General features: G+C 27.9%; 1 protein-coding gene across 1 annotated transcript in view; it reads left to right on the forward strand.

Annotated features, from left to right (window-relative positions):
* The first annotated feature begins 7,237 nt into the window (after nt 1-7,237).
* LOC140920787 (protein FAR-RED ELONGATED HYPOCOTYL 3-like) overlaps nt 7,238-12,988 on the forward strand; it is a 10,718-nt gene continuing 4,967 nt past the window's right edge. The window contains exons 1-5 of the mRNA XM_073369618.1: nt 7,238-7,345; nt 7,434-8,602; nt 8,696-8,866; nt 8,996-9,048; nt 9,535-9,647. Coding sequence (XP_073225719.1) covers nt 7,788-8,602; nt 8,696-8,866; nt 8,996-9,048; nt 9,535-9,647 — 1,152 coding nt within the window. The 5' untranslated portion in view covers nt 7,238-7,345; nt 7,434-7,787. The remainder of the gene's footprint in view (nt 7,346-7,433; nt 8,603-8,695; nt 8,867-8,995; nt 9,049-9,534; nt 9,648-12,988) is intronic.

Raw genomic sequence — 12,988 nt, forward strand, 5'->3', positions numbered from 1 at the left:
TATTCACATTTGGCATTAGGGTTATACCATTTTAGGAATCGTGGTTCTAGAGGTTTCATTGGTCTTGGGACTATCATTGAATTCTGGAGTAGGTGAGGCAACAATTGGCTGTATGTCACACAAATTGGGTCAAAATGGGTTATCTTTTTTTCTCGATTAACATGTGGTTTGTATTGATTCAGGTTTGGATTTTGGTTCTGTTGATTTTGTTGGGGGAAATGCGACAGGTGGTGAATTGACCAGAGGTGGTTGATAAAAGGTGGTCTTGAATGGTGATATTGAGGGTATGAAGCTTGTGAGGTTGCAACCACATATGGATATGGAATGTATGGAGTTGGGGGTATCGGGGGCTGGAAATTTGAGGGTCGATAAGAATTCATAAATGGATAATATGAGAGACTCGTGTGTTTACCATTACAGCGTTAGCATCCCCTTCTTTATTTTTTGTGAATGTCGTATGGGGTCTATTCACGCCAATTGTTGCACATACGTTCTTGCCACTCCTCATCCCATTTTCTATCCTTTCTCTTATCATGACCATGTCAGAAAAGTTTGATGACATACTCCCAATTATCTTATCATAAAAAGGCGATTGAAGAGTATCCATAAACATACCAACCATTTCTCTTTCAGATAAAGGAGGTTCTACTTGTGATGCCACATATCTCCACCATTATTCGTATTCTTTGAAAGTTTGGTTGTCCTTTTCCACTGAATTTTGCAATTGCATCCTATCAGTGGTCATGTCAATGTTGTACCTGTATTGTTTCAAGAAGGCATCAACCAAGTCTTTCCATAAACAAATTCGATTTCGCTCGAGATGCATATACCAACTTAGAAGTTTGCCATTATGAGAATGAGAAACCATTTTTCTACAATACATAGTCAGATGGTTTTTAGGACATACGACGCCTTTGTATTTTTCAAACTCAAGAACCTTAAACTTTGAAGGGATAGTCACATCGAGAACCAAACACATATCAAAAGCTTCGAGACCATAAACATTATTCCTCTTAATTACTTTAATTCGCTCTTCTAAAACATGGACTTTCTTTTTCGATTGTGTATCATCCCCAACGTGAGGTTGTTGCCAATTTCTGTTAGCATCAAAATGGGGTACTTGGGGTGCACTATATGGAATATTTTCTAAAGGTATAGTGTTTTGGTGTGGTACGTAACCCATATGAGATGGGATTTGTGATTGGTTTAGGTTTTCGGGGTTGATAGTTGAGTGGTTTTGGTTATTGTCCATGGGGTTGATGACTATAGACAAAGTATAACCAGGTGGGAGACCATACATAGGAAATTGTATAGCTATTGTATAAAATTGTTAGGTAGTCGGGGTAAAGCCCGATGGGTGAGAAGGAGCGGTTTAGTGTTCTTCATTTGCAGTTGGAGTATCCCCATATGTATTCTCCTTCCTTACCAAAGCCTGTATAGCTTCTAGAATTCGATCAACCTTGTCCTTCAATTGGTTAACATCCGCTCTTATCACTTCTTGGTTTTGCTCAAGTGCATCCATGATCTTGGAGTTTGCATGAGTCCGATAAGGGTGTCGGGGAAACATCTTTATTGATTTTTTTCTTCTCTTTTTTTAAATAAAAAATAAATTTTTTATGAGTACGCATTAAAATATAAATGTAATGAAGATGAAATCAATTAGTTAATTATGAAGATGAATTATTAGTAAAGAAAATATGGGGATCGAAAATCAAAACAGCAAACCCTTCATTGATGAGAAAAAGAGTACATCACATTTAAATAGAAAACTACATTGACTATGGTACTTCAATCTTCTCTTTTAATAGGACAACCAATCTTCTCCTCCATTTCTTCTACCAAATTTTTGTAATATTCAACGAACTTGTAGACTTTTAATAGGACTTTGTAAATTTTAGCACAACTGATTCCTCTTCAATTTCTTCTTTGTGTTGCCTCTTATTCCTTACTTGACTCTCGTACTCAGCTACCATTTCTTTTAGTTGTTTCTTTAAATCTTCAAACTCTTTATGTTCCTCTCAGAGCTTGCTGATTTTGTCCACAATTGCTTCCACATATAGGCTTCTTCAATAGTTGCATTACTTTCTTGCTTTTGCACATCTAACTCTTTATTTGCACCTCTCAAACAATCTTGTATGTCAAGTTTATTTTCTTTTTCAATTTTCAACCTCTTGTTGTTTCTGTCAATAAGCTGACTCTTACATGTGTTTTCTGATCGTAAGTTCTCGTTCTCTTGGGATACTTTTTCTAACTTCGCTTGTAGCTCTTTTTTCTCTTCTTCAGATTTTAACAATGATGCTTTGATTTCTTCTATTTCTTCATTGGTAACAAGGGTAGGTTCAAGTATTTCTTGTTCACTCGATGGTGTACTGTGGAAAGGCAACTTGATTTCTTAGACGCATTCTTTTTTCCATTGTTGATAAGGTTCTTTTGTACTACAACTTCTGCATCCGAGTACTATTCCTTTTCTAATGATTATTTCTCCAGCTCGACTTATCCTTCGCAACATCGGTGGGTCTACTGTACCCATATTGTGCAAAACAAAAGCCTCCAACAGCTTATCATCTGGTTTCTCCAACATAGGGTAGCCAAGCTATCTTAGAGATATTGTTGGATTGTAATTAATACATCCTTTGGTTCCCATGAGAGGTACATTTGGGAAATCTTCACATTGGCATATTACTTCCTCCACCCTATGTTCTCTATGATACCATGAAATTGTGTCCCCAGTAAGACTAGCAATACTTTGAGCCCATTCACTATTACTTTTAACTCTAACATGATACTCTTTCTTGAACATGTGAGACATGAACCAAATATGCAACATTGGAACACAACACAAAATTGTTCCCCTTTTCTTCTTGTGTCGTATATGTAGAGAGTAGTATACATCAGCAAGAACCGCAGGAACTAGACTTTGTTTATTTTTGCTAAAAGCTAAGAAGACATCTATAAAAGTACCTCATTCCTTTTTAACGGCTAAATTCTGGCACTTTTGCTCTAGATATTTTCTTGAAAAACCATGAATATCTTCTTTTTCCTCTTTTTTACTTGTCAACTCTCTTATGTCGATTTCCAACACTTCAACAATTGCATTCAAACTCAGTGGTTGTCCAGTATATCGATAAAGGTTTCCTTTCTCTATGGAGTAACCCAATATTCGTTCAAATTCCTCTAATGTCGGGGCCAACTGAAAGTCTTGAAAGGTGAAACATCTTAAGAGAGAGTCGTAATAATGAGCTAATGTCGTGAGGGCCCCTGTTTGCACATTCACTGCCAAGAGATTTAGGATCTTCCCATATCTGTGAAAGAAACTCTCACGTTGTATGATTTTCATTTGATTGTTTATGTCTCTTAAACTTTTCAAATAAGGTTGCTTGAACTTTAAAAGTATTTTTTTTCTTTTTCCAATCCCATTGTCCACTTTAATTTAATATGTGACTAAGGTCCTTATGATTCCCCAACAATCCTGAAAATTGATGCAAAATGTCAATTAATTTTTCAAAAGAAACAATGTCATGAGATATGAATGCAATTATGTAGAATGATTGTTGTGAATATATAAAGTTTTGAATGAATGTATGAGGTATTTTTTTGCTAATATGGATATTCTTATTATGAAAGGGACTATTGGGTTATACAGTGAAACTCACACAATGGTGGCTATAGTTCTAAACACGATTCCTAGAGCCAGTAATCCTATTTTAGAATATTGTCAACAACAATAGGTAAACTATTTAGAGTGACAATTCCCTCAACAAGATCAAACTCTAGGTGAGATCTTCATGCTAACCAAATAGGATGTACATCCATAAGGCTACCACTATGCAACCTCGAAACTTTTTGTTCAAACCCGAGTATAAGGTTCCACTCATAAGTATGTGTCTTAGTAAAAGTGTAGGGTGTGAAATAAGTATAATTCAATAGCTCCATAATACTACAAAACATATATACATATACAAAATAAATAAATAAATAAAAATGATCTACTAGTTTAAATGAGTATTATACTATAAGCTAATACTTTTTAAGAAAAAATATACACATAAAGTAAAAGAAAATGAAAAATAAACAAATATAAAAAAAAGTTAAAAATTATGCATAATTAATTATGTTAGGCTTGACTCTCCAAAAAGTCCCTAGTGGAGTCATCAGATGTCCCTAATGAATTCAATAGAGTCGCCACCAAAATTTATTTTAAAATAGAAATTTTTTTGGGAAACACTTCAAATTAGAAAAAAATAAAAAAATTGTCTTTGAAACTAAATTTTGAGTTCAAGAGTCGATTATGCGTAGGGAATGTATTAACATCCTACTACATCCGTTAAAATACGGTTACCTATAATTAATTGTGCATTATTAATATTAAATATGAATATCAATTATTTATTTATTAAATATGAATATCAATTATCTATTCATTAATTTCTTCTTATTATTAAATATGAATATCAATTATTTATTTATTTTATATGATTTTGGAATAAATGTGTGCTTAAGAACTAAAGGACAAAAAAAGAAATTTTTATTAATGTGCTTGACAAGAATGTGATCTGGCTCCTACATATCTTCCGGTGCGATGGAGAAATCAAAGTTACATAGTTCTTGATTAGAAAATGCGGATGCGTTGATTGCTTTTAAAGAAGAAAAACAAAAATATTTTGTTGTTGATAAAAAAAAATGAGTTATTTTGACGAGAAATAAAAAAAAAAATGAGTTTGTTTGATTTAAATAATTATTTTCGGTTTAGATATGAGTTTAAAACCATCAAGCTATAGAACTTGTGTCTTAACAACTCAAAGATTAAAAAGATGTCACATCTAACTAATCATTTAAAAAGAATTTTATTGATTAATTTGTTTACCAAAATGAGTTTTAGGATTACCAATCTGTCACAACTTGTGTCCTAACAACTCAGAAAAATTAAAAGAAAGTTACATTCTTTTAATATTTGATTATATTTTAACTTTGTTTTCTTTTTGATAATTAAAATTTGAGGTTGAATAATAAATAAATTTAAATAATTCTATAAAAAAAAATCAGTAATAAAAAAACATAGCAGCGAAAGAAATATATGAACTTGTAGCTTGATCTATTAAATAAACAAAACAAATTTTAATTAAATAATAGAACCAAAAATTTTAAATACAAGTGGGAGCTTATGTTAATACACTTTTTAGTTAAAAAAGTGATAGAAACAAAACTCATTTTAAAACTAAAGATACACATCTCCACCAATTTTAATTAAATAATGGAAATAAAATTTATCTTAATATTAAATAACACAAAACAAAATTAAAAGAAAATTTATTAAAATTTCTTACGGATGAAAATAAAGGAGGCTAATTAATAGTTAGCTGTATCTATTAATTAGTAGTTGGTTGTATCCATGAAACACAATTATTTATGCTAAATGATATAAAGTATTTATATGATAGCATTATAAAGATATGTGCTACTTACTAACTAACGACAATAAGTAGGTATACAGCTTGTATCATATCTTTACAAAATAAAAAACAAAATAAAAAGCCAAATAAAAAAGATTTTAAGCAAAGCACATCCATACCACACTCCAGACAACAAGCACCGATGACAGAAAAACAAAAGCTTTTACTTTTGAATCAATCAAACTCTAGTTTAAATTTTTTGTTTCCAATAGAATCAAGTTTACATTTTTAAGTAACATAAAGTTTGAAAGAAAAAAAAACCAAATATGAAGAAGGGAGAAAGTACATGCCTTTCCAAATACCAAAAGCCATAGTGAGGATAGAGAAGCTGGTGTGCAGCTCGATAGAAACATCAGGATAGTTTTCTTTTCTGTTTTATTTTTTCTTTCGTTTTTTGTTTGTATCAGATTTTTCCGTCTATCTCCCTTTTAAAAACAAATGAAAATGTATTTATAGAGTTTTCACTTGTTTACTTGCTTTCATGCTCCGCCTTTGTGCTCCCTATTAATTTCCTACTTTATGTTTTTTTTTTGCTCATAATATGAGTTCTTCTGCATATCTGATGCATTCACGTTTTTTTTTTTTAAATTGTTTTTATCTGAGTGTGTTAATTATTTGTTTATGTTTGAGAAATAAAGTAGGTTTTGGATGAGCTAATGTTTCTTTATATGTCTCTAATTTTGTAGAATATTGTGTTCATACTTAAACTCAAAGTTTTGTCTTCTTCTCTCTGCATCATAACAACCAGAGAGAACAATAGGAATTTTTATTTTATTGTATCATTGTGTATTATTATTATAATTATGGTTTTAAGAAATGATGAGACAAAATGAGCATCCCTTATTATTTTAGTTATATTATTTTTATTTTTTTTAATATATTTTTTACTTATTGTATTAATGATTATGAAGGTAGAAATATATACATCTTTATATATTTATTATGTTTTCTTAAATTTTTCATAGAGAAAAGTAAAATAATGATAAATATAAAATTTGATATATTATAATAAAATGAATAATATTACTTTTTTTTATTTATTTTTAATTAGTTGAACAAAATTGGGGTACCACACTTTATATGTTTTCTTTTTACTTTTTTGTTGTTGCTGGTTATGGGTTTTGTCTGGGTGAGATTTTTGGTATTTTTGGTTGGGGTTTATGGGTTGGGTTGGGGTTTTGTACCAGGCACCCCCCCCAATTTTACCTGCCACCCCCCAGTATTTTTTAAAGACTAATATACCCCTCTGTAAAAATGTATAACATCATTCCAAAAATTACCATTCTGATTTCACACCCCACCACTTTCGAAAATTTAGAAAAAAAATGTTGGATTCGAAAGTTTAAAAGTTTCGAAATGAATTTTAGTAAGTTACTCGAACCTTTTGTTATTTTAAAACCTTCGAAATGCAATTTCTTTCAAAAAATTTCAAATTTTCGAAACTTTGGATAAACACCAAATTTTCGAAATGGACAGTATTTGAATATTTGCTTGCATTTGAAAGTTTCGAAATACACTAATGCTTCGAACATTTGGCATTTCACGAAACTTTCGAAATGGAGTTCGAATTTTTCAAAATTTTGAAATGCAATTTGGGCTTCGAAAGTTTGGATTTTCACAAAAGTTTCGAATGTTTTATTCGAATGTTTAAGACTTTCGAAATGTATTTTAAGTTTCAAACTTTTTCAATAAGTCAAAGTTTCGAAATGTATTTTATTTTTTTTTAAATTCAATATTTATGTTAGAAATTATTTTTAATTTTTTTTTAAATTAAATATTTAAAATATTATATTTAATTAAATTTGTTACTAATTTTGAAATTAGGTATGAGTAGAGTTGATGTTTCTGCTTCAAAAAATGTTATAGATTCTACAGAAAAATTCACCACTGATCAGGTATTATTATAACTACTGATGATTCATCACCAATTAAATTTTTCTTATAGCTATATAATTAATGTTTTATTTGAAACGTATTTTGTAGGTATTTTCTTCTCGAGAAGCTGTATTTGAATGGGCAAAAGCCATTGGAAGACAAAATGGAATTTTAATTGTTACCATTCGATCAGATAAAGCAAACGGAATTAGGGGAAGAAAAGACAAATTGATTTTGGGATGCGAAAGAGGTGGAAGATATAAATCAGAATAAAAAAAATCAGTAACTTGCTCTCATAAGGAAAACTGTCCATTTACTCTCAGATGTGTACCATTAAGTGTCGGTGAAGGATGGAAAATTAGTGTTCGTTGTGGGACACACAATCATGAATTACTTGATATTGTAACCACTCATTCCTATTTGGGGTGTTTAAACGAAGAAGAGAGGAAATTTGTCAATGATATGATAAAGTATAAGCTTGCACCCATATTCATTCTAAATGTTTTGAAAGTGAGAAATGAAACCAATGTCACTATTCCTAATCAAATATATAAAGCAAGGAGTACTTATCGATCATCATTGAGAGGTCCGTACACAGAAATGCAGCATCTGTTGAAGTTAATACAACAAGAAAATTATGTGCATTGGACAAGAAGACGGGAAAATTCTGATATTTTGAGAGATATTTTTTGGACGCATCCTGATTGTATAAAGTTGTTAAACACATTTCATTTTGTTTTGATATGTGATAGCACATACAAAACAAACAGATATCGGTTACCATTACTTGAAATAGTCGGTGTCACTTCTACTAGTTTGACATTTTCAGTTGGGTTTGCTTATTTGGAAAAAGAGCGACAAGATAACTTCATTTGGGCATTTGAAAAGGTACGAATGTTGTTCAAATCCGAGTCTTTGATTTCTAAAGTTATTGTGACTGATAGAGATCTTGCCATGATGAATGCGATTAGTGTTGTGTTTCCTACATCAATACATTTGCTATGTCGTTTTCATATTGAAAAAAATGTTGGGGCAAGATGCAAACAATATGTCAAAAATGATAGACAAGAAGAAGTAATGGATTTATGGAAAAAGATTGTCTATTCGACTAGTGTGGAAGAGTATGATCATCATTTGCAACAATTTGAGCTATTGTGTGCCGATATTATTCTTTTTGTTGATTATGTGAAAGATTCATGGTTAACACCTTACAAAGAAAGGTTTGTCAACGTTTGGACCAATAGAGTGATGCATTTGGGGAACACAACATCTAACAGGTATTTTTAAAATATGAATTGTGTTGTTTTAGCAAACATGATTTACTAGTTTATGTGATTTGTTTTAATTTGTGTTATTTAATTTATTTGTAGAGTTGAGTCTGCTCATTGGAGATTGAAAAACATGCTTCAAACTAGTTTTGGTGATTTGTGTAAAAGTTGGGATGCAGTGAATATGATGTTGAAGAACCAAATATGTATCATTCAGTCTTCTTTTCAGAAAAAGTCTCCTTTTCAGAAAACCATCAAGGATGTTGAGCACGGGTATAATTCACAATTTTTTCAAAATCTACATCACTGTGTATCAAGAAAATGTATGAAATTAATTGATAAACAGTTGGAAAGGGTGAAGATTGTAGGTACTAACAAAACAGAATGTGGTTGTTCAATTAGAACAACTCATGGATTACCATGTGCTTGTGAGTTGGCTAAGTTGCAGATAAATGGTAATGCTATCCCTTTAGATAGCATTCATGATTTTTGGAAACAGTTAAGCATTGCACATGAATTAGAGGATGAAGAATCTTTATCAGATTATGACTTTTCTGAAGAGTTGGAAGCAATGAAAGCGTACATGAAGAAACACGATATTATAAGTCAAAGGATATTCAAGGCAAAGGTGCGTGAAGTTGTATTTCCACATACCACATCAATACTTGCACCACCAGAGAAAGTGAGAACCAAAGGAGCTGGTAAAAAGAAAAAAGAATTTGATACTCCTCGTGATCCTTCATATTGGGAGTATGTTGATGCCTCTCAAGAATCTGCAAAGGCAAGGCAACCATCTCAATCATCTCAACGTTCTGCAAGGCAACAATCTCAATCATCTCAACATTCTTTTAAGACACAATTTCCTACTTATATACGTCCGTATATTGAGGACATAGTAGATGTTGTGGCTGATGGAAATTGTGGGTTTCGTGCAATTGCAGCATTGCTAGGTTGGACCGAAGAATCTTGGGCTTTAGTTCGATCACAATTGGATAAAGAGATTGGTCTACATAAAGATGTTTATTCTAATGTTTTTGATGACAATGTTGAATCAGTGCGGAACTCATTGAAAATATCAAAATTGGGTGCTCAAGGAAAAGATAAGTGGATGTCTTTACCAGACTTGGGTTACGTGATAGCAACACTATATAATGTCATATTGGTGTCGTTGTCTCGTAATCTGAATATGACATTTTTCCCGCTAAACAAATCACCATCGAAAGAGACCTTTGGGCAGTCTTTACTAGCAATTGGATTTGTTAACGAGAATCATTGGGTACAGGTAAAATTAATGCTTAATGTTGTTTATTAAATTAATGATTTAAATAAACAACAAATTAAATAAACTTAATTAAATAACCTTAAATTAATAATTGAATAAATAAATTTAAATAAACAACAAATTAAATAAACTTAATTAAATAACCTTAAATTAATAATTGAATAAATAAATTTAAATAAACAACAAATTAAATAAACTTAATTAAATAACCTTAAATTAATAATTGAATAAATAAATTTAAATAAACAACAAATTAAATAAACTTAATTAAATAACCTTAAATTAATAATTGAATAAATAAATTTAAATAAACAACAAATTAAATAAACTTAATTAAATAACCTTAAATTAATAATTGAATAAATAAATTTAAATAAACAACAAATTAAATAAACTTAATTAAATAACCTTAAATTAATAATTGAATAAATAAATTTAAATAAACAACAAATTAAATAAACTTAATTAAATAACCTTAAATTAATAATTGAATAAATAAATTTAAATAAACAACAAATTAAATAAACTTAATTAAATAACCTTAAATTAATAATTGAATAAATAAATTTAAATAAACAACAAATTAAATAAACTTAATTAAATAACCTTAAATTAATAATTGAATAAATAAATTTAAATAAACAACAAATTAAATAAACTTAATTAAATAACCTTAAATTAATAATTGAATAAATAAATTTAAATAAACAACAAATTAAATAAACTTAATTAAATAACCTTAAATTAATAATTGAATAAATAAATTTAAATAAACAACAAATTAAATAAACTTAATTAAATAACCTTAAATTAATAATTGAATAAATAAATTTAAATAAACAACAAATTAAATAAACTTAATTAAATAACCTTAAATTAATAATTGAATAAATAAATTTAAATAAACAACAAATTAAATAAACTTAATTAAATAACCTTAAATTAATAATTGAATAAATAAATTTAAATAAACAACAAATTAAATAAACTTAATTAAATAACCTTAAATTAATAATTGAATAAATAAATTTAAATAAACAACAAATTAAATAAACTTAATTAAATAACCTTAAATTAATAATTGAATAAATAAATTTAAATAAACAACAAATTAAATAAACTTAATTAAATAACCTTAAATTAATAATTGAATAAATAAATTTAAATAAACAACAAATTAAATAAACTTAATTAAATAACCTTAAATTAATAATTGAATAAATAAATTTAAATAAACAACAAATTAAATAAACTTAATTAAATAACCTTAAATTAATAATTGAATAAATAAATTTAAATAAACAACAAATTAAATAAACTTAATTAAATAACCTTAAATTAATAATTGAATAAATAAATTTAAATAAACAACAAATTAAATAAACTTAATTAAATAACCTTAAATTAATAATTGAATAAATAAATTTAAATAAACAACAAATTAAATAAACTTAATTAAATAACCTTAAATTAATAATTGAATAAATAAATTTAAATAAACAACAAATTAAATAAACTTAATTAAATAACCTTAAATTAATAATTGAATAAATAAATTTAAATAAACAACAAATTAAATAAACTTAATTAAATAACCTTAAATTAATAATTGAATAAATAAATTTAAATAAACAACAAATTAAATAAACTTAATTAAATAACCTTAAATTAATAATTGAATAAATAAATTTAAATAAACAACAAATTAAATAAACTTAATTAAATAACCTTAAATTAATAATTGAATAAATAAATTTAAATAAACAACAAATTAAATAAACTTAATTAAATAACCTTAAATTAATAATTGAATAAATAAATTTAAATAAACAACAAATTAAATAAACTTAATTAAATAACCTTAAATTAATAATTGAATAAATAAATTTAAATAAACAACAAATTAAATAAACTTAATTAAATAACCTTAAATTAATAATTGAATAAATAAATTTAAATAAACAACAAATTAAATAAACTTAATTAAATAACCTTAAACAAATAATTGAATAAATAAATTTAAATAAACAACAAATTAAATAAACTTAATTAAATAACCTTAAATTAATAATTGAATAAATAAATTTAAATAAACAATTAATTAAATAAATAAATAATTCAATAAATATATTTAAATAAACAAATAATTAAATCAACTTAAACAAATAATTGAATAAATAAATTTAAATAAACAACAAATTAAATAAACTTAATTAAATAACCTTAAATTAATAATTGAATAAATAAATTTAAATAAACAACAAATTAAATAAACTTAATTAAATAACCTTAAATTAATAATTGAATAAATAAATTTAAATAAACAACAAATTAATGAATAAATATATTTCAATAAACACTTGAATTAAATAGACTTAAAATGCCTCAAATTGAAATATACCTCTCCTTCCCATAGCTTCCGAGCCACGTGGTGCTCATATTGTGTCAACACATGTCTCAACATCGGTCATCCGGGGAATCCAGCATCATCAGCATGTTCCATCTGAGGCTCAGGGACATCCTCCTCCAACTGAAGCTCAGGGACATCCTCCTCCATCTGAGGCTCAGGGACATCCTACTCCATCTGAGGCTCGCGGACATCCTCCTCCATCTGAGGCTCAGGGACATCATCATGGATGTCTTGTCTTCGACGATGATGCCTAATTTGACGATTTGCTTCGTTTCGTCGTCTATTTGATGATGTTGGTGGAATTCTCTCAACACCATCACCACCTCTATCACCACCTACAATATTGCGAATAATTTGGCCGAAAGCACCTCTCATCCTAGGCACTGCAACATATAAATATATAAATATTAAAAAAAATTATAAACAATAAAAAATCAATGTAACAATATATAAATAATATATTAATAATATATAAATGTAATAATATATAAATAATATGTCCAATTTCGTTTCAAAAAATTAAAAATAATATATAAACGTACGTTTCGAACCTTTCCCATCCAAACCTTCGAAACTGGGTTTCGAACCTTTCCCAGATCCAAACTTTCGAACCTGTGTTTCGAAACTTTCCCAGAACATTTCGAAAGTTTCCCCTGGCCTTGCATTTCGAAGATTTCAATTCAAGAAACTTTCGAAAGTTTCT

This window comes from Cicer arietinum, chromosome 6 (assembly GCF_000331145.2).
Source record: "Cicer arietinum cultivar CDC Frontier isolate Library 1 chromosome 6, Cicar.CDCFrontier_v2.0, whole genome shotgun sequence".
In the NCBI taxonomy this organism is placed as follows: Eukaryota; Viridiplantae; Streptophyta; class Magnoliopsida; order Fabales; family Fabaceae; genus Cicer; species Cicer arietinum.